General features: G+C 40.9%; 1 protein-coding gene across 11 annotated transcripts in view; it reads right to left on the bottom strand.

Moving 5' to 3' along the window:
* The window catches only part of nrcama (neuronal cell adhesion molecule a), a 52,908-nt gene that overhangs the window by 4,297 nt on the left and 21,510 nt on the right, over window positions 1-27,101 (bottom strand). The window contains exons 2-32 of one of the 11 annotated variants that reach the window (XM_019260499.2): window positions 26,205-26,255; window positions 14,239-14,418; window positions 13,685-13,702; window positions 13,199-13,304; window positions 12,617-12,810; window positions 12,296-12,418; window positions 12,017-12,187; window positions 10,567-10,678; window positions 10,274-10,458; window positions 9,918-10,049; window positions 9,563-9,706; window positions 9,358-9,469; window positions 9,039-9,205; window positions 8,743-8,890; window positions 8,484-8,608; window positions 8,102-8,131; window positions 7,324-7,425; window positions 6,739-6,936; window positions 6,573-6,643; window positions 6,188-6,413; window positions 5,861-5,976; window positions 4,849-5,056; window positions 4,471-4,593; window positions 4,160-4,336; window positions 3,907-3,939; window positions 3,211-3,276; window positions 2,482-2,604; window positions 2,165-2,320; window positions 1,601-1,732; window positions 1,439-1,517; window positions 856-867 (exon numbers count right to left, since the gene is read on the bottom strand). In XM_019260499.2, the coding sequence (XP_019116044.2) occupies window positions 856-867; window positions 1,439-1,517; window positions 1,601-1,732; window positions 2,165-2,320; window positions 2,482-2,604; window positions 3,211-3,276; window positions 3,907-3,939; window positions 4,160-4,336; window positions 4,471-4,593; window positions 4,849-5,056; window positions 5,861-5,976; window positions 6,188-6,413; window positions 6,573-6,643; window positions 6,739-6,936; window positions 7,324-7,425; window positions 8,102-8,131; window positions 8,484-8,608; window positions 8,743-8,890; window positions 9,039-9,205; window positions 9,358-9,469; window positions 9,563-9,706; window positions 9,918-10,049; window positions 10,274-10,458; window positions 10,567-10,678; window positions 12,017-12,187; window positions 12,296-12,418; window positions 12,617-12,810; window positions 13,199-13,304; window positions 13,685-13,702; window positions 14,239-14,332 (3,683 nt within the window). In that variant the 5' untranslated portion in view covers window positions 14,333-14,418; window positions 26,205-26,255. The remainder of the gene's footprint in view (window positions 1-855; window positions 868-1,438; window positions 1,518-1,600; window positions 1,733-2,164; window positions 2,321-2,481; window positions 2,605-3,210; window positions 3,277-3,906; window positions 3,940-4,159; window positions 4,337-4,470; window positions 4,594-4,848; window positions 5,057-5,860; window positions 5,977-6,187; window positions 6,414-6,572; window positions 6,644-6,738; window positions 6,937-7,323; window positions 7,426-8,101; window positions 8,132-8,483; window positions 8,609-8,742; window positions 8,891-9,038; window positions 9,206-9,357; window positions 9,470-9,562; window positions 9,707-9,917; window positions 10,050-10,273; window positions 10,459-10,566; window positions 10,679-12,016; window positions 12,188-12,295; window positions 12,419-12,616; window positions 12,811-13,198; window positions 13,305-13,684; window positions 13,703-14,238; window positions 14,419-26,204; window positions 26,256-27,101) is intronic. The other 10 variants (XM_019260501.2, XM_027272295.1, XM_019260502.2 and 7 more) reach the window with 10 other exon arrangements.

The raw sequence follows: 27,101 nt of genomic DNA on the forward strand, positions 1-27,101 counted from the left end.
ATAAAAAAGGAGAGGAAAGGGTTGGAGGGAAGGTTGAGAAAACAATTCAGACTGTTTGAACTTTGTCTGCAGTGGTCAGAAACCCTGGTGCCACACAGAGGACAGGCTATTATTCAAGCATTAGCATTTTACATGAGAAATCTGGCTTTTCCACTGCACAAATGCCACAAATTATATATACCTACAGCTTGGTTTGGGCACTGATGCTACAAGTGAGCTGGTAGAGCCCCAGTGACTGACCCTAAGTCGCCAAACATATACACAATTGCTCATTGGTTATTATAATGCACAATAACAAATGGATGCCTGAAAAATGGTTCTTGTACAGTGGAGTAGCTCAGCTACATCTATGGTATCTTACAGTATTATCTATAGTGTTAGTGCTGTTTTAAGCCTGGGTGCTGTTCAGATTTAGGGCTAGTGACCACTGCTGAGGAGGATTTTGCAGAAGCGTGCTGTTCAGTCTCTTGCAATACTTTACCTTTATACATCATTTCTGAAATAAAATCAACCAATATGCTTTCAGTTTACATGCAACACTCAAAAATGCACCTTACCCCCCCCACAAAGACTCTGTTACCTTCTGTCAGCGTGTTCATTTGGTCTAAAAACTTCCTACTCCAGTCAAAACTTTTCAAGCTCTACAATCAGAGTCGAAATAAATCTAAACTCTATTTTCTTGTTCATTTACAGTAATGAACATGAGTGTTAATGTTGTAACTGTAGTTATGGTTTTGACTATGTCAATGAGTACGATGACATAGCAAAACCAGATAAGTTGATGCGCTTTTAGTTTCGCTTAGGTCAGAAACATAGCTTGCATGCATGCTTGGTTTTACCACATCTTCTTCTTACCTCTCCATTGACCTAAACCCGCCGAAAAAACAAAACAAAGATAAGAATGGAAGGACACATGAAAAGCAATTCATGAGCCTAGGACACAGATGAGACAAAGCATGTGTATGGAAACATGTAAAAGCACACATCCACATTTTTTAAAAAATACATTCACGCAAACTTTCAGCCCTCGAGTCTTACATCAGAAAAATTTGCAATATTCTAAGAAAAATGTGAAGATGTGATAGAAAAAACTACAATGGAATTTGTTTACACTTTTTTTGAACAGTTAGCATACACGTGACTGAGCAAAAGATTAGATTACTTGTTAAAATGATAAAGATTTTGCATTTGTTCATTAGATGGCCAGTGTGCCAGGTGAGTCGGACATTATAAGAATCAACACAAAGTAGTGCAGATCTTTGCCTTGCCTCTATGGAGTGTTTGGTAATGGGGTCTGCTGTGGAGAGTGTCTCTGCAGCCTGGTAAATTGTTCTACATACAAACAGTCGAGTCAGGACACAATGAATGAAAAAAAGAAGAAGTGCACCACCAAAAAAAAAAACTTGTGTGTTGTGATCTTCACCGACTGATCTCTCACCTGTACTCTCCAAATGTCCCATCATCCTCCTTCATGGGCTGGATTTCCGGGTCTTGGTGAGCATCTTCTTTCTCTTTCACTGAAGATTACACAATTTATTTTTAAATATCCATCCGTTACATGTCAATAAGCTTGAAATTGCATTGATATTGAGTGCATTACCTGGGTATTTGCCACCCTTGTTCCTCTTGATGAAGCAGACTATGAGAAGGACCAAGATGAGGAGAGCGATGGCACACATCAGTCCAATAAACCATCCCTGGGTGGCAATGTCGACCTGACGACTGGGCACAGCTGGGGCACAGACAGAGAGAAACAATAAAACCAACTGTCCAAATCTCAATCCAGGCTGCTAAAAAGGTGAAATCTGTTTTCTTCATGCTGCGCAACACTGAGATTAACGGAGGCTGTCAACACAAAAATGGAATGTAAAAATGGGTTAATGTGCAATGATTGTTTAGGCGCTGTAAACGGGACAAAAAGAAAGACAAACAAAAGTCACAGCAGTAAAACAATGAACCTCTTAGTAATGATTTTATGCATCAGACCAACTTGATGACAACATGCTTGCACACTACCAAGCTGACTACCGTACATTCACGTGGGAATGTAGCGTCGTATGTCTGACAATGAGACAGTACTGTAACAGAGAGGGGATGGGAAAACGAGACAAGGCAAATAAAACAAGAAAACAAAGACCATCTATCCCGAGGCATGCCGCCTCACCTGGCACTGTAACCAACACTTCGTCTGTGCTGTGGACCGTCGGGTCAGCAGGGTCTCTAGCTACCACGCGCACCCTATAGGACGTCCCCGGCTTTAAACCTTTTATCATATGCCAGTGTGAACCGTTTACCAACTCCTTTTTCCAGTCCTCTTTACCTAGAATCGATGTAGTGGATGGACAGGAATTAGATTCAGGGAGCTTTTGGAGGGGGGGAATAATTATTTAAATGATGATATTTATAGATTCAATTATAGACAGCCAATCAATGCATGTACTCATGTTTTGAGATGACTGCGAATACAAAGTAAAGCCTTACTGTTTTCTACAATATATTCCACATATACATTCTTATGGTGTCCAAAGTAATCCCAACTGATCACTGCACCTTCCTCCGATACAGACGTGTTAACTGTGCCAAACGCCGGGCCTACAGGTGGCACTGAGCACACAGGAGAGAAACAGAATCAAGGGGTTTAATTCAAAAGTCACATTCCCAACTCATTCAAATGAGTGCCTAAAAATCTACTAATTCATAATAAGGAAAAAAACAACAACAAAAAAATACACCAGCTGTATCCAGAGCTCTTCCGGCAAATTGAACTAAAAATGTACAAAAAGAACTCCAGTTTGACTTAGAGAAAATAAAACAGCACGACTGAAACAGCATCTATTATTTTAAAACCTTTGAATGTTGGCTGAATGTCCCACTACATAATACATGGCAACACAGTTTTTGTTATGACAAAGTAACTTTCCGAATAGTGTCAGATCCTGCCACAACATAGAAGCAGGTCGGTAAATATTGCTGCTAAAAATAGCCATCTCAGCGAGGATTTCTCATCTTAGTCCTCTTAAAACAAGCCAAACAAGTACTAGTTGGGTGAGAGAAATCCACAGTCAAATTTACTTGTGAAGACGTGTAAAAATGCTGATAGAAACCATTAATAAAGCTAATATTTTGGCGAGATGGGCCATTTTTGGCAGGGCAGAGAATATGTGTAGATATTTGGGGAGGTAGAAGGGGACACAGGGAGTGCGCTTGTACCCTTGTGAAACGGGGGAGGCGGAGACTGAGTGATGGGGGAGGTTGGGTGAGGGGGCTCTGTGGGGCCTGAAAGAACATGGAAAAGAGTGAGACATCACACATACACACCACAATAGACACCATACGGTAAAAACTGCAGAGTATATGTTTTACAAATAAAGTTGACATGCTGAGATTTCGAGTGAAGTTTAGCACCTGATTCAGCATTCAAATAAATTACCAGCTCTGAAGCACAGCACTGCAGCATGCATATTCTTGAAACCAGATTTAAACCAGATACGCAGATCCATCAGTTTATATCATCAGCAGGTCTATAAAATGTGTTAGTACTGGACTGAGACGCATTCACAAGCATCATGCGCAAGTCTTCGAATGAACACATGTTCATTTGAAGAAGGCAAATACAAGAGGTAAAGACGGCAAGCACAGTTATTTTAAAGACCCAGTATTTGAAACTATGTTGCAGTAAGTGCAACCTACTCTCTCACAGGAGGACACAAGCATGGTTGCTTGCAGATGCCATGGAAGTCTGTCACACTTAAATCCTATTTATTTACACAGGACATGCTAACTTAGTAACATGCAGGGATAATTAAACTAAAGACAATATCTATGCTAAGCTCTTTTTTTTATTGTTTCTAATATCTGATGGTATGAATTAACATGCAGGTGCTTCCATTGGCAAACTTGGGTTACCTTTGCCCGTCTCTACAGTGGGCTGAGTACGAACTTCAGAGAGAAGAAAAAAAAGAGAAAAGAGATAGAGCGCGTATAAGGTGTGGAATGCAGTAGGACCTTTAAGCTCACAGGAATCTGTCGGGGGGCTGTGATTCCGACCCTTGCACTTGTTTTTTTTTGCTTAAATGCCACTGAGAAAGGACTTTCTCTTCCTATTATGCATGTAATTTGCTACAGATGAAGCTAAAGGGTGAACGCATAAATAACTCACTTGTGTCCATGGCAGTGAAGGCCTCCTCTGTGATGATGGGGCCAGAGCCCTTGATTGTCTTTGCACTTAAGTAAAACTTGTAGAGCATGCTGGAGTTCAGGTTGTCCAAGGTAATTATGGTCTCATTGGCAAGGAAGTTCTTGACCTTTACTGGTCCCAGTTCATTGGTGTTGTTGACTGCAGAGATACAGAAAGAAAGGGTGAAGAAATTGAAAAGGAGGATGAAGTTAGAAATGCGCAACAATCCTTTGCATAAAAGCTGCAGCATACTGTTTAGAACAGGCAGTGTGTCGGACAGCTTGGAAGCCTACCTGGTTGGTATTTCAGAGTGTATCCAGCGAGGCGACCATTGTTTTTCATTGGTGGGCCCCATTCCAGAGTGAGAGAGTCCAAACCGGGGTTTATGACGTTCAGAAAAGAGGGAGGCCCTGGGACTAAAAAACAAAAAACACGACCACAGAACGTTACACAGGACCTATTTATGGGATTCAGCATAGCAGAAGTTCATAAGATAGTGGCTATGGAGCAGAACATGGAAGTGCTGTATGACCCTTAATATCAAATCGTTGGTCTTTGCATTAGAATTACATGCAAAATAACTTTCAAGACAAGAAAATCATCAATTTTCTATTTGGATGATGCTCTAGGCCTGCAGAACAACCACATCAGACGACACCAGCCATACACACCTCCCTCAGGTGTGTCAAACTCCTTGTTGGGGCTAGGAGGCCCTTCTCCTTTGTTATTAAGGACCCTGATGGTGAGGTTGTAGAGGCTATAAGGCTGGAGGCCTGGCAGACGTCCCTCGCTACGATTCCCACTGAATGTCAAAACCTGCTCCTGCTGCTCCGTCTCCCCTTCTGTCTCGTGCAAGCCACGCACGCGACTGTAGTATACCTAGAAAAAACCACCAGGAGTTAATTCATATATTAGCCTGACGTGCACTGTAGTTCTGTTTTTTCCTCATTAACACTATGAACCATATACACATACAAATAGGCTTATGATGAAAAGAAAAGCCCTGCTTCAGGGAGCCTTTCAAACTGAACCTGTTTCCAGGGTAATGTGATCAGATGTTAATTTATTTTAGAACAAGAAAATAGTTTTTATCTATATGTACAAGTGACAAGTGTTGCAAGTCTCACAGTGTCCACATGGTGGAAATATTGTTTAAAACAACATTTAATTGACTGCCCTCTTGCATTTTCGATCAAAGGATTTCTGGGGTATCTTTCATTTCTTAAATTTTATTTACATGACTTATAATGAAAGCAAATCAGTATGAGATTTATCAAGGTCTGAGCTATATATCTTAAGTTGGCAATAACTCACATACTGCAAATATATGCAGTGATACATTTAATATATGCTGCCATTTCAAACTGAATTCAGTGTTCTGAGTGCATCATCACACTTTTAGTTTATGCCTGACAGGGAACAGTTTGTCCGGTGGGATCACGTTTACGTTTAGGTTTTAAGTCAGACTTATTTCAAGCCATTTCATGACATTCAATTTTCTGAAAATAAGTTACTGAAATGGTAAGATAAAACACCCCTATGCACACATAGTCACACACAACTGGACACGCATTCAAACATTCTGATGTTTAAGGATGTATTAGTGATGAATTAATGAATTCAGTTTCTACAAATCCAACCACCACATTTCATCACACATCCTTCATCAGTATCAAACAATACCTTGTATCCCTGTAGTTTTCCTCTAACTGAAGGGGAAGATACGGGCTCCCAGTGTACTTCTGCAAGTGTGCTGTTGTGAACCATGATCTGCACATTATCAGGAGCAGACAAAGGCACTGCAGAGCAATAAGAGAGAGAAGCATCTGGTTAAGACAAAGACTATTTAATATATAAAACAATATAAATCTAACAGCAGCAAACCAACGGCTTATACAAAAGTGTATTTCAACAAGAATTTAAAGAATTTATTTAGTCATCCTTGATACTAAATAAATTCTTTAAACTTTTTTTGAACCTTGCAATGTGGAAAACAATCAGTTCACTCACAGTCTTCTCCAGAGTATCCGGTGAATACTTTAGGCTCTGGACCACTGCCGTAATCATTAAAAGCTTGAATCTTGATCATATAGGGCGTATAGGTTGTAGTTCCAGTTACAACAAACTGGGAAACGTTGGCCACGTTCTTCGAGGACCAATCCTCATCCACGTCTTTCCGTTTCCACAGTACTCTGTACTCCAGATTGGGCCCATTAGACTGAAATCCTGTCAGTGGCTTTACAGAAAATATTTTAGAGTCAGTTGCTGGAAAAACTACAATATTTTCCAAGCAATACTTACTGTACACACTTCAAAATGAAACAACGACAACAAATAGACTCACAAAATTCAGCACACAATAAGTGATTGCCAAGCTAACAAAAATATAGCTTACTGTCCAGGATATCACTAAGTTGCCAGGCTCAGTTCCCACTCCCTGAACATCTGATGGATTTTCATCAGGAGCTAGAAAAAACCCCAAAATATGGTTCAATCAGTGACTGTTTTCGAAATACACATTGCAACTCTTTTTTTTTCTGGAGGGTGACCATGTGTATCACCTGCAGGGTTGGTCCTGTATTGGCTTGAGGGCTGGCTTGGTTGGCTGGCACCAACACGATTGATAGCCAGGACTCTGAATGAATAGTAGACGTATGGAGAGAGGTTTAACCGTGCTGTGGTTTCAGTACCACCGACCTCCGTCAGGTTGATCCAAACACCTGGCCCGTGAAGCAGATCTTCATATTGGACCAGAAACACTGGGGAATGTGAAAAAGTTTTCAGGTTTAATAATTTGTTCGAGAGTTCCTCAAAGAAACTCGACAGAAAAAACAAACATTTCTTTCTGATGGTGATTTTATTTAGGTTAAGTACGTGTATATTTAGGCATGGAGGCTCATTACATGCCAACTTCAAAGTCCATGTCTTTTTTATTTCCACAAAACTACAGCTGCTTCAGAAGCATAAATTGTATCTGAACTTCCTGCACAAGAGAAGATTGTGCATTGACAGGTTTTATGTGGAAATTCAGTTTTTGTTGTCAGCGACAATAGTGTCGATTTTCAGGTCTGGCAGTGGAACAGTGTAGTGTAGTTCGATAAACTTGCTGCCAAACATCTAAGCAGCAACATTAAAACATTTCATACTCTGTGTGGGACTGTTGTGTTCGTCTCCAGGGATCCAGGTGAGCTGAACGCTCCTCTCTGTCTGGTCAGTCAGTTCCAGGTCAGTTGGAGGGTCAGGTTTCTCTGAAAACACAACGAGGACCACAGAAAAAATTACACTCTCTCTCTCTCTCTCTGCTGTTGATTGTAGTTAGTCCTAGCAACTGATTGGACAAGTTTGAAATTGTAAATTTGAGTCTTATAGTTTTTACTGAAAACAGAGTGCTGTATTAAAATGCAGAGTAAATTACTTTGATTGTTTAATTAAATTGATTTTTTTTATTGAGATTAGAGTAAACAGTCAGAGTCGAAAGTGCAATGTAAGTAATATGAACAAACTCATCAATTCTAAATGTCATGTATTTGTTTATACAATAGAAAAAAGATTTCTAATTTTGTCAAGAAAGCATTGTTTCTTATATTTTAATTTTAAAAGTATATTTGTTTTAATTAAACATTTTAAGACCACGCACACAAACGCAGGTGTTCTCACTTCTGACTGACGAGACCTCTGCAATCAGCACAGGTGAAAACACCTGTGTGGGTGAGGCATTTCAAAATGAAATGAAAATCTTTCAAATGTAAAACACATGCTCCGTATGAAACAAACTAAATGTACATCAAGTGGTAAAATGTGAAATAAAAGAAAGCAACAACAACGATGGACAAAAAAGAAACATTAAGATGAAATGGTAGCTACAGGTTTTTACGAACAGAACTGATGAAGGCTACGAAATCCTGATCTATGGTCAGTGTTTACCGTAGACAATAGCTGGAGTAGGTGTAGCCTCTGAGACAGCGAGAAGCAAGAGTAGAAGAGATAAGTTGTCAGTGACAGATATTAGAAACGTCAGAAAAGCAGGAAAAATACTGTGGCAAGGAGACACTAAATTAGATTATAACTGATACCCACTACTGCTGAAATTTTATAAAGATGAGATTTATTAAAGTTGATATAGATCTCATTTGTTCATTCAGGCTTGCGTTGAGTCAAAACACAATAAAATACTTCTCCATGTTTCACCAAAACGTCTTTCTTTCTTTAAAAATACATGCATCCTGATGATGATGCATGATTTCTCGACTCACAATCCCCGACCTCCTGAGAAGACTTTTGAATGAGTGTTCGACTGTGAACATACCTACGACAGTCAGCATGGCACTGGCTGAGTCTTGATCCAGGGTGGTGTTCATGATGCAGGTGTAAGTGCCCTCATCTCCGTCTGTCACATCTTTGACGGTCAGACTCTCTGCGCCCACCACAAACCTGATGAAAATATCACAGAGATGATTCATTTTTCCTCTTCTCTGAGTTATATCACTGTTTTTTTTTTCATTATCTGAATAACAAGAGTTAAAATGAGTGAGATTAATCTCCTGTGATTCTCAGGAACTTTGTACCTGTCATCATCAGGCAAGTCTCCATTGTCTTTTAACCAGATCATGACAGGAATTAGGGACGGATCGTGTTTGACTTTACACTCAAACGAAGCGCTCATTCCTCTCTGGACTACCTTGTACTCTGGCTGCTTCAGGATACGGGTGGGCTCTGGAAGATGGAGAGTCCATATTAGCAATATAGCTCGATGACCACGTGAACTCATAACCATAGATGCCCTTTTAGAGCTATAATAGTATTTTTGACAGGCTAAGAGTCGAACCACCAGTCTCACTGTTGTGACTGGTCCATAGCTGACCTTTAACCTCCAGGGTCATGTGGTTCTCCTTGAGCCCAAGGTTGTTGGTGGCAATGCAGGTGTACTTTCCACTGTTTACAGTCTGGGCCACATTGATCTCCAATGTACCATTCTCATGGATCACATAAGAGTCACCATTCTTAATGCTGATCTGACTATCTTTGAACCTGCACAGAAACAGCAAACATGCGTTAAACGGTGCTGTGCAGCAAAATTGGTGGGGAAATGGCTGAACTAACAAAACATTGATTCTCACTGGTGTTATCCATGCAAAACCTTTATTGTTTTCGAATAAAAAAAAAACTGATCAGAATCTTACCATGTGATGGTTGGTATTGGCGAGCCAAAGGAAGCACAGTGAAGTAATGCAGGGGTGTTGGTGATCACCTGGTACACACGATTGGGTGGCGTGAGCACCCTTGGTGGCTCAGCTATGGGAAGAAGCACAACATTATCTAAATAAGCCAAAATTTACAATCAACTTTTGTGTACAGTTTCAGCTAAACAGACTTAGTTGAACTTACCAAGAACGTTGACAAAAGCATTTGCCATCAGGTAACCAAATTCATTGGATGCGTTGCACTGGTAGACAGCACTAGACCCTGATTGCACATTACTAAGAATCACAGTGTCGTCATCCACTTTCCGACTGCGGTCCTCGGGTGCGTCTATTAAATTATGAGAGACACCATAAGCATTTTGTGTATGTAGAAACAAGCACAGCGTTCCTGACGCATCACACCAAACTATATAGAATACCATACAGTGTAAAAAAACAACAAAAAAAACACTACTACTGCAACTCTTTTGCTGTCAGGTGCTATAAGTGTGTGTAAATGTAGTACTCTATTTTTGAAAGCATGGTCTCATTTTACTCACTCTCTATGGGGACTCCATTGACAAACCAACTAATCTTTGGTTTGGGTTCTCCATTGACTCGACAAGTCAGGATGCCAGTCTCATTCGGGGCGAGGATCAGGTTCCTCGGGGCGCTGACCCAGAAAGGAGCCGCTGTGCATGACGGACAAATATAAAGAAGAGACAGAGCCGGATTTTAGAGAGAATGCCAAAAACCTTTTGCAACATGATGCATAGTGTGCTTTAGGGATGTCAAATTTTGTCGACCTTGAATTCATTTACTACAGAAGAAACATTAATATACAATTCTGATGTAACAATAAAAAGAAATTGCTCACAGAGTGAAGGCCCTAGAGTGAAACAAGAAAACTGCATACCTTTGACAGTGACCTTGATGACGTGGTGTGTAGTGCCCAGCTTGTTTGAAGCTGTACAATGGTAGTCTCCAGCATCACCTTCATTCACATCAGAAATCTTGAGTGTTTTCTGGAAGTTCTGAACAGACATCCTGCTGCTCGGCAGCTCTGCTCCATCCTTCTGCCAGGAGATATCTGGAGTGGGCCTGTCACAGAAGCAGTTACAATCAGATGTTTGTTTTGTGCCGTTTCTGCACATAATATAAAAAAGTGTGTCCAGATTATTAAGACAAGTTACAGCAGATGTCACTTACAAGCCCTCAGCAATGCATTCCAGCTCCAGAGTCTCCCCTCTCAGAACCATCTTTGTGCTAGTGGTGCCCAGAGGCATCATGAAACCGGGGCGATGCTCTCCCTCTGGGCTGTCTGAACACATGAGGACACACGACTAAATCAGAACCAAACCGTCACATTAGACCTGAAGGCTCTTCTTCCCCATAGTGTGATCCCCAAAGGGGGTTGGGTGAATCCATGAGCTCAAGGGCCCATTCGTATTCTCATGAAGGAAATAGGTGGTGGAAACATACACGGTCAAAGTGACAAGTCATTTCGTTTTTTTTTTCAAAGTGGATAGAAGGGATAGTAAATGAGCGAGTGATGATGCAACACAAAGTTTTCTCTTAATGCCTCATTACATGTGAGCAGAATCTCAACATCAGAGAGCGAGAGGAATCCCCCTGAGGGGATAGATGTAAGTTTGTTGCTATGGCAACAGGGGGGTTCTTGGCGAAAAGCAAGCACTCATCCACACACATCCCTCAGAAGTTTTTAATGGAAGGATCTGGGCATTTTGAACGTTCCTTTGCTGAAGCAGTCAGAAACGCATCAGAAGGTGGAATAAGAGCAATGTATGTGGTCATGGTGGATGATCATTGAACTTATGCTTGACTGAGCAGATCACAAGATCAGTCTGAATATTTATATGCATTTTATTTATGATTACAGCTGACATTTACTGCTATGCTGGAAGCTTGATCAGACCATGTGCGTACTGTGTCATGCATGACAGTCAAGTCATTTTTATTTATATTGACCAAATCACAGGTTTGACTCTGACGCTGATTTTGCATGAGGAGACACTCTAACGGGATAAAAACGAGATAAATCTGAGGAAAAGTTAAAATCATCACAAAGGAGGGGATTATGGCCAATTTAAAGTTGAGTGTGTACTGTATGTTGGGTATGGTTAGGCAAGGGAGTAAAAACAGGGCTGGGTTCACATGTAGGGGGCTGAATGGGAATAAACCAGCAGCACTCACCACTATAGAAATCAGTGATATTGTACAAAGCAGCCACAGTCTCATTCATAGTTTCCACTGTAATATAACAGAAAATCATAAGCATGCAAAACTAGGAAAGAAAACAGGAAATGCTTGTCTTTACTAGTAAGTGACTTTGGGTACACTACACTGACATTGAGATATTATCATTGCAAAATCAAATAAAGCTCAGGAAAGGTGGAAGAACAGGAAGAACAGCACAGAAATTCTAAGACATGAAAACTAGAAACACAAGATCCCAGTGATCACAAAATGCAGGAAAAACATCTAGAAACGTCAAATAAAATTCACTGTGAAAGGCAAAATCTTTAAAGTTTTGCACATCAGAAAAGAAGAAAAGAAGAAAATAAAGTAAGTTTTACCCAGGTAGCGTCTGAGTCCTGGAATACTGTCAACTGGAGTTGTATTCAGCGTTTTGACTTACTGTTCAGCACGGTGACCGAGATAGGCTGTTTCTGCTGGATGGTTTGTGTGTGAGGGAAGCGGGCATAGCAGATGTAGTCAGGCCTGCTGTCTTCTGGGAGAACATTTGAAAAGTACAAGTCTCCATTAAGAGCCTGAGACACTCGTTTATCCAGTGGTAGCCTCTGGAAGTCTGAAGGACGTGGAGAAAAAGAGTGTTTCTGGGGGTCCAACAAGGCATATTTGTTTGTTATTGCTCTACTGAATGTGAAATTCATATGTACACATGAAAATGACTCACTGTTATCCATCCAGAAGATGACAGGAGGGGGTAGCCCTGCAGGGGGTCGGCACTGCAGCACCAAGGAGACCCCCATCTGCACCACGATGGCCTCATTTCTCTCCTTCGACCACAAGGGGGACCCTGCGAGTCACAAACATCAAAGGTACAGCAGGCTCTCCATAGCTTCAAACTAGTATGAATCACATTAACTCATATTAACAAAGGTGATTTTTTTTTTGGTTTGAAGAGCTAAACTCCAACATGAACTCCAACATGAAGTTTCAAAAAGAACTTGAAAACCATGGAAATAATGTAAGAGCATATAATCAGAAGTCTTACGGGACTGTCTAATGACAATGCTGTTAGATACAGCGGTGCCATGGTCGTTGTGTGCTGTACACTGGTAAGTTCCCTCATAAGCCTCAGCCTTTTCCCCGCTGATGTCAATGACCAGAGTTCCTGAACCGGGCTTCATCAGGACTTTGGAGTCTTTCTCTACATCAAAGTGGGTCCCATTTCTTGTCCATGAAAAGCTAGGATCAACAAAAACAAGGACAACACACAGAATAACCTGTTAGTTTAAATCATCGAGATGCATTTGTGGTCTGTTCTTGCGGACTGATTCGAATCATAGACTTAATAGCAGGAGTTCGGAGAGTTCATTTGATTCAGATGCTGGTGGCAAATCTAAACTGTGTCTAATTCACTCCACCAGGTGTGTTTCTCAAGTGGTCTCCATGAGAACAGTTGCTATGGTGATTCATATTTCCACACCGCTCCAGGTTAAATTGCCCTCAGAAAGAGATCTATAATTTCACACAGTGGACTATAAAACTAAATAGAAATCAGTTTGCTGATTGCATCTTGCACATGTTCCGATAAACAAACATCAGTGTGACAGAGGAGGAGTGATTGTCTCACCTGGGATGAGGCTTCCCCTTGGCCTCACAGTGGATGACAATGTTCTCCCTCGGATCAAAGATGTAATCCTTTGGAGACTGTAGCGTTATAGTGGGGGGTTGGGGCACTGGAGAAACATAAATAGAAGCATTGTTCAAGCACAACATAATGACATGTAAACATAGCACACTGGGGTTTATAGAATCAAGGATATGCAAGCAACATGCAGCAAGCATTCAGTCAAACTTGACAATCAAGTGTAACACTATCCGGAGTTACAAACACTGGCCACACAGGTATCTGATATGAACTTACCAATTCATGAACTGACACTAAGCACCAAGCACCACTCCAAAACAAGCAGGTCACTTCACACAGTAACAGTGTTAAGGTAACTGCATGCATATCTAACACTGCTAAAAATCCACCACACAAAAGCAAGTTAAAATAACTTTTAAGAGCAAAAACTCAACACTAGAAGTCACAGCAGCGTTTGGAGCAACTTACATCCTTCCAGTACTTTAGCTTTTTGTCCACCAGGACACGGCGTACCACAGTGATAGAATATTGAGGAAAGGTGTTAGTTTTTGCAAGGGGTAGACCACAGGTTCAGGTGAAATAGTTGCACGTTCAAGTACTTTCAAGCATCTCATTGAGCCTGCCTATAATTTCCCTTAGTGAATACTTCTGTGGCTTCATTTGAATCAGGCAGGTGCAATCGATGCAAGAAAAGTAGTTGAAGACATCGTAGTGTCACACAGCATGTGTGATAAAGAAAGACAGAGTTCTTAAGAAATTGAATTGCATTTCATTACTGAAAACTGCAAAAGTGATTCCATGCTGAAACATGCAAAAGCTGAAACCCAAGAAAACCAGTTAAATGCTGCTCCATCTGCAGCCACTCTAAAGCCCCTTTAGTGTCCCGTCAAGGGTGTAATGTTCTTCAATATGCTCCACAATATTACAGAATTAATGCCCCAGAACAGTTCATAAAAAAAGTTATCTGAAGTTACTATTTTGGCAATTATGGTTAATGTGATAATAATAAGGGCAATACTTACGATCAAGAGGCACTTCCAGTGCTGAGCTCACATGACTCATAAGTATCAATAGCACGGCTCCAAAGCCCGACATCCAATTCCTGTTCCTGTCCATGGTTGGAGTGTCACGATGAAAACCTCTGGTCAAAATTCAACGACACGATCAGGGTGGTCAATGGAGTGACAGAGTCTGAATCCACACTAGAGAGATGTACATAAAAAAAGAAGATTACTACATGTTTAATGGACTTATTTAGACTACATGATGACCAAACTGGTCTTGAACGCACTTTGCAAAATTAAAATGAGAAGTGCATGTGCTTTATAGGATTTTTTGCTCAAACAGACACACACAGACATGTCTCAAAACGTCTAATGTGTATATAGGATTGGTCCATAAAAATGAAAGATGGGTATAGGTACACAGACTATTTAGTCTGAACCACAACGGAAAGTTTACTTTCTTCTCACAGCTCAACATCCAAACTAGACTGTGTGTAAGTCCTGGATCACAAGCGGCTTGTCCGTTGGACGGCCTGACTTTGTCAGGAGGAAAAGTCCAAACAAACTTGATTCCAACCCTTGTAACTTAAACAAACCCACGCAACCTGCGCTTGTCACTCGTATGAACTGTTGTTTACCATCTCCAGTGTACAAGAGACACGGCAGCTCAATATAGACATTGGTGTGGAATGTCATTCTCGACAGAAGACATAAACTTGCATGTTTTGGCAGTCTTTGTGGAGTTATTTTGAGCTAGCTGTAATCACATTGCCTCGCCCCGAAGACAAGATGATCGCTCGAACATCCCATGTTGACCGCCGAGATGCCCTCTTCAACCACGTGTTTGCCTGTAAACATATGGCATGTGAGTGCACACGGCTGGAACAATCACAGCTCTGCTGCAGATATGGCGGCGCGGTAGATTAACACATGCATGTGCAAACACGCCGCATTAGTGAAAGCTTCCTTGTTGGTGCATCATATGGAACAGGTTACACATGAGTGCAGGCCCACAAGCGCTAGATATCTAGTTGCGTAGTCTGTAACAGAGACAGACTGATATGCACACACAAAGAACCATGTTGGCATTAATGGGCTCTCGTAAATTGCACCATGGCGAGTGGGAAATTGTGTGTTTTGTTTTTCCCTTTTATGTCCTCTGTCTGGCAGTGTGTCGCATGTGTATTAGTCAATATGAATTTATTAGCAAATTGGTATTATATCACTGCACCACTGGAATCTAGATACTCCTGTGTGCATACAGTATAATGCTTTGATGAATGTCTCTGTCTTCTGCACAATATACAGCTTGTCTAATTTGGGGGGGTGAACACAATATCTAATATGACATTCAGTCTTAAATGTCTGCAATATTTCACTTCCATTATTATTCATGTTTAATTGTATTCCAATAAACCGGTACATTTTTCATGTTTTGACAAAAAACTAGATTAATTCTCAGTGCTAGATTGATTTGTTAAAATGGATATTTCTTTTTTTTCCATTGCATGAGCTGCTTGGATCAAAGTAGCCAAAGGGTGTACAGTCAGCAGACTGATATGGATTTAGAGATGGAACAGTGTGCTGCTGTCAGGTAAATGGCTCAGTCCATCCTGACATCTTCATTATTCATGACTAGCACATGCATCTTTGCACATATGTTGTAAACACACAGACACAGGTTATACAGGTTATACAGGCGCAGCACCCACGCACAAACACCTGGAGGTGGGGGGGTTGGATGTCTTTAGAGGCATTTGAAGGTGAAACTATCAAGCTCACTGTTCGACCTGTTAAGGCCTGTTACATCTCTACTCTGCTGGAGAGGAAGCATGTCTGGTGACACGGGGAGAGTATGGTAATGAACGCACACACAGAAAGTAGTGTGTCAGATTTGATCCAGCTGAGCTAAGCAGAGTGTGTGAGCTGATTCAACCCGAGGACACAGCTAATTACGCCGACACGTCCTATTGGATATGACTCTCACTAGTTAATCGAGAAGACAACAAAGAGAAAGAAAGGGAGGAACACAATGAAATGCACACCATGCATGGTAAATCTTCGAATCTCATTGTGAAAAAGGCGGTGCCATATCATGCAAATGTAATAACCCATCTTCAGATTAATTACAATAACTCTCCATGTTGCTGCAGCAGTAATGACCTCCCCCACAGTGACAGTGGCCATATTAAGCCAGGCTGAACCTCAGGCCATTTTCTTCCAGAGAGAGAGAGAGGGAGACAGTGAAGCCCATTCACCTGGTAGGGCTTCTCATAAGTGGGGCTTTTGTCTAAAAGGTAATGAGTGACAAAAAGAGAAGGGGAGATGGATGATGGAAATTGATGAACAGAAGGTTTAAATGGGTAAAAATGATGACATTCAAGACGGTACACAGGAAACGGAAAGAAGCATTCTATAGCCGGAGGGAGGACTGTGATGTGATGTGAGAAAAAATGAAATTCTGCATCCGATACTTAAGGCCTATATAAATAGGCTAGGCTAAATACAAAATAGAAACCCTCAATGACAGCATCTTTTCCAATAAATTCAGCTGAAAAGTAAACTTCATCATCAGAAATTTGAGACAAACAGCAGTGCACTAAGAGTCCCACTATAAAAAATACTATGAATGCAGAAAAAGACAACTACATCAAAAAGTACAGAGGAAAAATATATATCTGTATATATCTTATATCTATCTGGCCATAGCCAGACAGATATGAGGCTCGTATCAAATGTCAAACTATTCCTTTAATACAAATTATTTCTAGATTTTATATAATGTAATCATGTCTGTGAAAAAATTCCCCTATCATGAAATATAACACTTCTGTTTGTCATCTGTTCTTCTCCTGTGTGTCTGTTCGTTTTCATGTCTGACCTGGGTCACATCTCCAGAGAGGCAGATAGAGATTAACTGCCCGGGGGTAGAAGGAGAAAAAAAAAACACAGAAGCACGGGCACAAACAGAAAACAGACACACATATACATAAAATTAGCTGCCATGTGAAAATGTCAACATCTCCATATTTCAACAGACGCAGACAGACAATAGACATTCACACTGGATCTTCTTCACAGCTCACAGATTTACATGGTCATGCACCGTAAAACTGAACTTCTGACCTTTTTAAGTGAAGAGAACAAACACGCTTTCGTACCTGTTTGCAGCACGGTCAATGTGTTGTTTTTTTTAAGCCTGTTGAGTGAATCTTTCCTAGTTAAAGGCTTTACCACAAGGCTGTACTGTGCTGTGTGGTGGAAGACATTTCTCTGGAGGCAATATTATCCAATGACAAGGTCTGTCTGGAAGCACTATTACACATATAGCCTAACGTTCATCCTAAAGCTGAGTGGGTAATTTCATTTCCCATTGCTCATTTTCTCACAGGCCACAGACAAAAAACAAAGCCGATGATGACAAAGAGGACTCAAAGCGGGATGAGTGGGATGACTTTAGCTAGTAGGCAGGTCATCTCTCATCCTCCCTTTTTCCTCTCTTCTCCGACTCAGGGGTCAAAGCCCAGAGGTCAAAGCACCCAGCTCTGCCTTTCCATCTTGATCACTTTAGACTTGTCTCTTTATTTCACTTCCTGTCTTCCTTCCTCTGTCATTTTGTGTTTTGCCATCCCTCCTTAAACATGTCCACTGTGTAGTCTGGTTAATTTAGGTCTCAGTGTGACGTTTATAGATTTACTGACACTCATCATCTTCATGTCCACTAGTCCATTCTACATCTCTGCACTTGAACAGTTAATGCAAACCCTTATATCCTCACGCATTCTTCTAATTTATGTCTGTCTTCTGTCACCCTTTCAAGCTCAATAGCGAGATTGCAATGATATACTCTGAGTTGTCAGTATAATGGTCAGTAGTCTATAGTACTACTAAGTGCTTATAAAAATGTAATTCAGTGATGAGGTCGCACAGCAGATACTACCCCATTTCTACTGCACGGTATGGCTCGACTCGACTTGGAACCATTCTTTTTTGGGTGTCAGCGTTTAGTTGGTACTTCTTTTGGTTCCAGGTGAGCTAATATGATACTAAAAGGAAATGACACAAGCAACATCACTAAACCGCTTCTGGCAGTAGCTTCATATTTATTGTACAGACATGAGAGTGCCATCAATCTTTTTCACTAATATTCTTTATTCGTTGATAATATGCTGAATTTTTGAAGAGTTAATCTAATAACAAGTTAATTCCTGAGAAAACTGTGTCCATTCAACCAATTGTGTTGACTCTAGTGCCTTTGATAAAGAGGTTATACTATTATTTTCACTCAGTGAAACTACCCTGAATAAAAGCAGTCACTAGATATCTTCAGTATAGTGTGAAGGTTATTGTAAGAGATGAGAAAGGACTTAAATATATTTCATATTTCATACTCAAAGAATGACGTGGAGTCTTCCTGCCTCTCAGTTTGCAAACCCTGAAGAAACTTGCTAAGTTGGTCACTCCGCCGAGGCACGACAGCCTGACTAGACAGATGAGGGAGGGAGGCAAAGGCAGGCAGGAAGAGAATAAAAAAAAAAAATGGGGGATGAAAACACAGTCATCTGCAGTCACATCAGATCACAGTGACAGAGATATTTCTGAGACAATAGACAGAGTCGAACCGCCTTCAGCCAGACTAGACTAGAATGTTCACTCATTGGTAGCTCAGCACACAGACGGATCACTATTCCTACATAAACACGCTGATGCCGCTTCATGAAAATAAATTTAACATCAGTTCTGATTTCTTTGCAGGCTGAGATTTCATGCCTCTGGGCAGATATTCAGCATGTATATCATAACACACTAAACTACGGTGGACCCCAGTAACCAGGTCACTAGAATAGGAGCGCTGAGATTTCCTACAAACCCATGGAGGGTAACTGCAACCTAAATGTGCTAGCCTAAAACTGAACATATAGTGGGAAAGGGAAAAAAAAAAGAAGACACAGACAACCTCCTTTAAACAAATACACAAAACAGTGCAGACGACACACAGACAGACCATTGCAAATGACACTGGACAAACACCCGAGGTGAGAACTTTAGAACTTTTTATAGTATTTTGAAAAGTGATACTGCAGTCATGTGTAAAAAAGAAAAAGTAGGTACTTGTGTTTTTCCATCAGGGAATACTGCCTTAGTATTGAAGTGTAGGCATCGTTAGCCCTTGATGCTTAATACTTTCAATAAGTATCTTTTTTTTGGCCACTTGGGGGCACCAGAAACAAGTTGTAAACACAATACTAACATTATCACCTTCTCTCATTCTTTTAGCTCTGGTTTGGTCCCCATCAACTCCTAAGGTGAATAAATGGCTCTTTAGCTGGTCAGTACTCCACTCAGTTCACCAGGTAGTCACTAAATTGTGGATGGCAGATACCCTACAGATTTCTGCTCTGACTGAAAGAGTGAATGAAAACAGAAAAGCCAGAAAAAATGAAGTAATAAAGCTCTGTAGAGCTAAGGGGAACTTAAGACTTTAGGGATAGTTTGGCAAGCTCAACACTATTTACGACCCATTCAACAAGCAAGTAGTCATGTGATCCATTGTTAATCTAAAAATATTAGCTATAGCAACTTGAAGTTCATATATCGCTTTTCCTCATACATTAAGACAGACCAGTGTTAGGCGGTTGAACACAAAAAAGCCACATCCGGTGTCTGTAGAAGAGGAAGACAAAATGTAAATCAATTCCAGTGGGTAGTAGACAGAGATGTATTCAACACCAGGAGAGGAACAAAGACATGATAACATACCAGTCTACAGTGTAAACAAATGAAGAAAGGGCTGACCCTGAGCAGAAAACTCTTCTCTCGGCTGTTGTCTCAGTATCTGTCAATTTGATAACTTTATTGGCCGACTGCTCTGTCTCTTGTTCCCCCTTATCTCCCTTCCTCCCTCCCTCCTTGACTAACCCCCGTCAAGCGACCGGTCTGCCACGAACAAAGCCCATTGTAAGGTGAGAAAATAGAACTACTTCTTTGGGGCAAAGCCTTGACTGTACTTTTTGATCAAAAAGGAAAACAAGGGGTTGCATTGCCTGACTAATCTATTTTGAGAGATGGGCCGCTATTCATGCATGTTTCATATCTTTTTACTGACTTAAGTATTATTTACTAAAGCACAGTTGTGCTGCAGACAATAGGTGGATAACGTTACACTTACACCTCACCTTGGAAGGTAAGAAGAGACATTATATGAAGGGATGGGAATAAAGCATTCACTCTCAAGCTAAAGTGAAGCTATGCAGGGTGGATGTTCTGTTCAACAAATACTTGACACCGGGTAATGCAGAGGTGAGGTGTGAAGGTTATTGTAAAAAAAGATAATAACTTCTAGTGAGGATGAGGTAATGGCATGCTTGCATTACTGGTGCGGTTTTATTTCCTGGGAAATGTTTACACAGCATGCACCAAATGTCCACAGACCAGTCTGCACACTGCAATACCTTTTATGCAGGGAAAATAACACACATAATTCTGCAATAACGCAAAATATAGAGACACTTACACCGGAAACATTACCAGTATATTCTTATACTTTATGCCTGTATGCAGTTTAACTGTTGCTCAAGAGCCTTTCAGCCAGGTGTGAAATCAGCAGCTCTCCAGCCACAAATTACAACTGCTTATTTTTAGAGAGCTTCATGATTTAAATGCTGACTTCATCGGAAGCTGTCCGCAACGCTGGAAGTTATTGTAAGAGGAGCTTTCACTACACTAACACCACTTCATTGCAGTGAAAGGACAGCACTGGCAGCCTCTTTGTCCCCAATAGCCCCCAAACCGGATCACACGCAGCCACCTAATCAGAGTAAACTATCTCAGCCTCTTTTTGCTTACATACACACACATACGCACACACTGGGCCTTCCCCTTTTTGGGGTCAGTTTTTCTAGCACGATCTGCAGAATCCCCCAGCGCCTGCTTTTCTCTGAGGCTTTGTGAAGTGCTGATGGTCAGCATGTGCCAGGCCATGCCCCCCCTCTCCTCCTCCATCCACACCTCTACAACCACCCCACGGGGGCTATTGTCCTTCATGCTGTTTACCATTGGGATAACGCTGAAATGGCAGGGGTGTTCTAAGGCACAAGGTGACACCTCCAGTAGTAAAAGATGTGGCCACAGTTCAACTGGGTATTTACTGCATCAGAGAGTGTGCAGTAATGACAGAGAAGTAGATGTACACAAACATGGTGGCAATGTTTGGTTATAAAAATATTGAAAAAAAAATTCTCACCAATTTAGCTAAGTCCAAAAAACAAGATTAATTACGGATAAGGGAGAGTGTCATCTGCATAAGGGAAAGCATAATCCTGATTTTAAATGTTAAGGTTAGAAAACTTGGGTGTGGTATAGCTGTGATGTTGTATGTGATAGCTGACTGGAGCATATCACTCCCAACAACAACCAATGGGACAAACATTGGTCCCTTGACTGACATTTAGAGCTGGAAAGAACAACACAGGAGAAGTGAAAGTGAAGATCTGCTGACCCCTCCCTAGACAACAAACTTAGAATTCAACCCTGCTGCAGTGAATTCCCATGAATCTCAGAGTACTCCTAAATGCCTCGTATGAATAGCCTTAACCATTACAAAAGTATCTTACTGTCATTTCCTGTTGGCCTTTTTCTTTTTCCTATTCAGGAAATGTGAGCAGCCCTGCCTTTCCATGAACAGAATCCTAACAGCTTTGCTCCAGGCATATTTTAGGTGACAGAGTGATCCTTGCTTAAAAAGGTGAAAAAATGGGAACTCTCAGAAGGTGTCACACCCCTCTGTCCCCACTGTTCAACTTTTTTAAAGCTAAAAATACAAAAGATGGCATTTGACATAAAAAGAAGAGTGTCTATGTATATATTTCAAATATATATAGGTAAACTGTGGTTTAGTACAGGATTAACCTTTGAAGAATGATAATCACTCAACCCTAACACTAGACTTATCCATGTGTAACTCATCAAAAGCTATTACTGATAGCTTCCATTAAAATTCGCTTCATCTGACATCCAATTATAGCGCTGGGATATTTGGACGATTGCACACATTTTGCCGGGCGTATGGACCGGTTTGTTGGCTGCCAGGGGCTTGGTTCGCTGTTGGGTGTGTGCCCACGTGCACATGAGTGTGTATGGACGCTTGTGTGTGCGCATTTGTGTGCTTGTTGGTGAGTGCATGTCTCGCCTGTCTGAGGTCATCTCATCAAAAGCCGTGGGCTCAGCCAGAGCAGAGGGTCATGCTGGCTCGAGGTGTGTGTGTGTGTGTGTGTGTGTGTGTGTGTGTGTGTGTGTGTGTGTGTATGTGTATATGTCGTTGTATTTGTGTGTGCATTCGTATGTGATATATGAAATTTAAAATGGCCAACAATGGAGGCATATAGAGACAGGATGACAAAGTGAAGTATTTACAATATCCCTAAAAATATATAGAGATATTTAACAACTGAATCTATTCTATAGTGGTATACAGTCATATATTCTTTATTGTAATTGAGGTACAGGCGTACTACATCAACCTGCTACAGAAAGCAGAGTGAATCACTCTGACTTGAGCAATAATCAGCTTTATATCTAACATACGGTACCATTCCGTCGACTAATTATTTGATGACGTGCAGCTCCTAAACATTTTTATTCCCCCACAGATTTTTATTGACTGTAATATTTATGATCATCTTTTATCATTCCCACTACTGCCAGAATCCAGTATGTCCAGTGCCAGCTTTGAATTTTCATATCCAAGTAAACTGAACAGAAACCAACTGCTATAATAACGCAGAAGTCTATCTTAAACGTGGTATCTTGAAATACAGTATGTTTTAGTTAATGTTCAACTGTGATGTAGAATGATGTAGAACTTGTAACTGATGGCATAAACCGTGCAAAACCAGCAGTGTTGTCCTCTAATATCAAATATCACACGTGAGCTGTGAAAAAAGTGTGTTTGAAAAGTAGCGCGCATGTCTGTCGGATAAACTGACCTTTAATCAATAGTCCTTCTAATACAGCATGAAAATGTGACAGTGACCACATAAATCCAGCCGGGCTTGTAAACGAGCCGAGTCTCATTGGTATTCCTGGGTGCTATTGCTAGGTAAAAGGTATTGATGAGCAGATAGACGCACGTGGCCTTGGTACGTGACTGTGGCTTTTACCATGACATGAGTTACTGTGTGTGTGTGTGTGTCTCTATAGATTTGTGTGAGAATATGCGTGCGTGTGTGTGTGTGTTAGTTTGTCCTTCAGAGCAAAACTGTCATCCCATTTTATGTTCCTACATATCTTTGCTATTTTACTAGGCCTGATCAATCTCTGACGACCTTGATTGTAGCAGGTTCATCGCAGCCTTCAAATGTGTTGTACAGGACGCTGAGCACACAGATGATGATACTATTCTTAGACCTTTAAATGTGTTTTTTCCCCCTTCATGAAGTGTCAAAATCAGTAACTTTCTGGGGAGCTTGAAAGATAGATGGACTGGCAGATAACACCATCAGTGCATCAGTGCAAGAGGAGCAAATACAAGGATGGATGAGGGGGACGGGAAAAGATTGAGGTATAGGGCTGGCTGAAATGGGCAGACAGGAGTGAAAGGGGCATGATGGGAATGGAAGGGGGCAGGAGGTGAGAGAGCGGGGGGGAGGGGACTGATTGACGGTGTTATAGCAGCACAACAAGCTGGCATGCCCCTTTTTTTCTCCTCCACCCATCTGTTCATCGGGATTACTCATATCGAGAGGGATGGAGGAGGAGGGAAGCTGTAGGAGGGCTGGGAGAGGAGAGGAGAGGAGAGGCGAGGAGATCCATCGTCACAACCCATAATAAATTAATTCAAACCACTTTTCTATGAAGTGCTGTGATAATGACTCACAGTTAAAAGTATAGATCAGTGCAATATAGTACAGTGCTCTCATGGGGCTATTCAGGTAACAATGATAGTAATGGGAGGTGGAAACATTGTTGTGGGTTGTTATGTAATACCTTGCTGCAGTGCCTGCTCTGCTTACTAAAACATTCCTCCATTCTGACAACTATGTTTTGTGGGTTTTACTCAAGGCAGATACTAACATGATGTGCACTTGTGGTCTGTTATCAGTGTTCATTAATGGTGTCTTGTGGAGTTTTCCTGTTAACAAACAAAAGTTATGTTTACATTAAGTCTAAAATACATTTTCTTCTTCATAAAAAACATTTGCAAAGCTGATTTTATGTTTACTAGCTGGCAGTCTTTGCTGGTGCATTGCAGCATATTTTGGCATGTCACCTCCATCCACAGAAAAATGAATAATACATAGAACAAAACAAAATTGCATAATCTAAGTGTGTTGAATGGCATCTGTGCACTGTTTCCCTCCTCTCTATGTTTGTGTGTGTGATGCATATGTGCACGTGAGCGTGCTCAGCGGCAGGTGAGCAGGAGGGTGTTGCCAGGGCGTGTGGCTCACGTTCAAAGTCCAAACACATGCTGGGTATTCATATTGTCCTCTCACCTTTTCTGAGTGTGGATACTTTTTTTGTCTTCCATCAACAGAACAGTCCTTTAAACCATGAAGGGGTGGAACATTTCTGGTAAACGTTTCATGGGAAGTTAAGATAGGGAATTTTGGAAATATTACAAATTGGGGGTAAGTTGGCATCATGATGAGATAGCCTCATAAATGCTCAATGAAATGATGCTAGCTATAACTTACTTAATAAATATATAAAATAAATAAAAATGTATACATTTGCATGTGCTGCTTGCAAGTTAAACATTAATACCATACATCAAGTATATTTCTGCTTGCAAGTTAAACATTAATACCATACATCAAGTATATTTCCCCATGATATTATCAAAACTTACTTCACTTTGTCGCCTCAAATGTATGCCTTTAATAGTCTTGTGCTCTGGTCCGGGGTTGTAGAAATCATCTGTGCATGGCCTCAAAAGTCATGCAGTAAGCAGTGTGCTATGTGCATGTGATTGAGAATGATGATGATGAATAGCAGATATTCCAGTGTACTTGCATGAAATCTGGTTGTTTTAGTCAAGATTATGGTAAGATATATTTCCCCAACTATATTTAAGTTCCCTGTTAAGGGCAACCTTCAATTTTGTAAATTATTGGTTTATTCCCTTTTATTCCCATAAATTCCTGTTAATTCCCATGGAAAGTATCCAACTTTGAAAATTCCTGGAGTTTTGCAACCCTAGTCTTCACTCACTAATATTCTCTCACTTCCTTCATGACTTGTTTCTCCATCAGCGTAATTGTACTAATCACCCACAAAGCATCTAAAACAAAAATTAAACAACACACATCAATCTCAGCCGCAAGGAGGTTGCAACAGGCATAAAATGACTTCGCTAGGTTTGTACCCATGTGTACAAACTGCAGATAGCCAAGACTGCAAAGGGTATAAATCAGTCACTGCCAGCTATAAACACGCCTCAACAGTCAGCACTTTTTATCGATGCTAACTGACCTTTCTTACTTGAAGTACAGCCATGGTTTGAAAAAATACCAGATACCTCTTCAGTGCAGTTACAAATCCAAAGATGCTGTCAGTGAAAGTCACACAATATGGTATAATGTATGTCTATTTAGTGCATATGTGAATCCAAGCAGTGCAGTCCATGTCACTAAGATACTGTATATACAAAACCCAGTAGGCCAGACCCCTCCATCAACAGGAGGAGGTTGGGCTGTTGAAGGGATGAAGCTGACCGACACACCCAGCAGCATCAGTGTGTACACAGCATGGAGGAGCAAAGAATAACCAGCTGCAGAGCCATTGTGAGTGTGTGAAAGCAAATTATAGTGAGTTATTGTTTGTCACTGAACCTGACTGGTGACTTGTAGTGTTGGTTATAACCAATTACAAAGGATTAAAATCCATGTTTAACCACATAAAAAGACACTGGGGCTTACAGCCAAATAATGGACACAACAGTAAAGCATAATAGAAAGTACATCCATTTGCAATATTTGACTTACCTGTGAGGATTTATTCTCAGCCAGTGTCTGTCTTCAGAAAGTGGTTCAAACCTGCAACAATGAGAAAGACAGAGTTAGAAAAGACTTTCCCATTGGACCCAGTTATAAAACTCTGTACACTCATTCCACCAGACAGTATAGTCTTATACTAAATAGAGGTACAATCAAAATGTGTGCTACTTGAATTACTACTACTATCTTTTGTGATTGTTATGTAGCACTGATGTTTTTATTACAACTCATTTGGCAAAGAAATACCAAGTCAAGGTCCTGCACTGTTTGTATTCATGCAAACTTGGACCAGCCTCAGGTAAAACGGAAGGACATGAACAAGCAGTTCAATAGTACTCACTAAAAATGACTGCTGTTATAAAGGTGCTACATTTTAAACTATTCATAGAGAAGTCCTTGGCTGACAAAAATAACATTAAAAACATGTATCCTCTGAATGTAGCCAAGTGCAGTTAACAAAATATAATTGAGACACTGGACATATTAGCTTCTCCAACCAGACTTGAATTCATTCATCAATAAAGGCCAGTGTCACACACGCAGCACACCATGAATACATGGGCACATCCTCCCAGCTCTCCGGGGAATACCCAGTAAATGACTGCGTCTTGCTGAACACAAGGCCTTCAATCAATAACCCAAATGTCTCCAGTCATTTTTATTAGTTTTACCTCCAGCAGGGGACACACACAAATGAAAGGTTACCCATCAACACGCACACACACACACACACACGGTGTCCCCCACCTCCTGCGAATAGGCTCCGCTGCATGACCACGAATGCATTACCATAATCTCCAGAGAGACTCTCCATTCATCTCACATTAGCAAAACAAACGTGACAGACAAAGAACGCCGGCCCATTTAGGCACGGGGCTATTAAAA

Source organism: Larimichthys crocea, chromosome XX (assembly GCF_000972845.2).
Source record: "Larimichthys crocea isolate SSNF chromosome XX, L_crocea_2.0, whole genome shotgun sequence".
Lineage (NCBI taxonomy): Eukaryota > Metazoa > Chordata > Actinopteri > Sciaenidae > Larimichthys > Larimichthys crocea.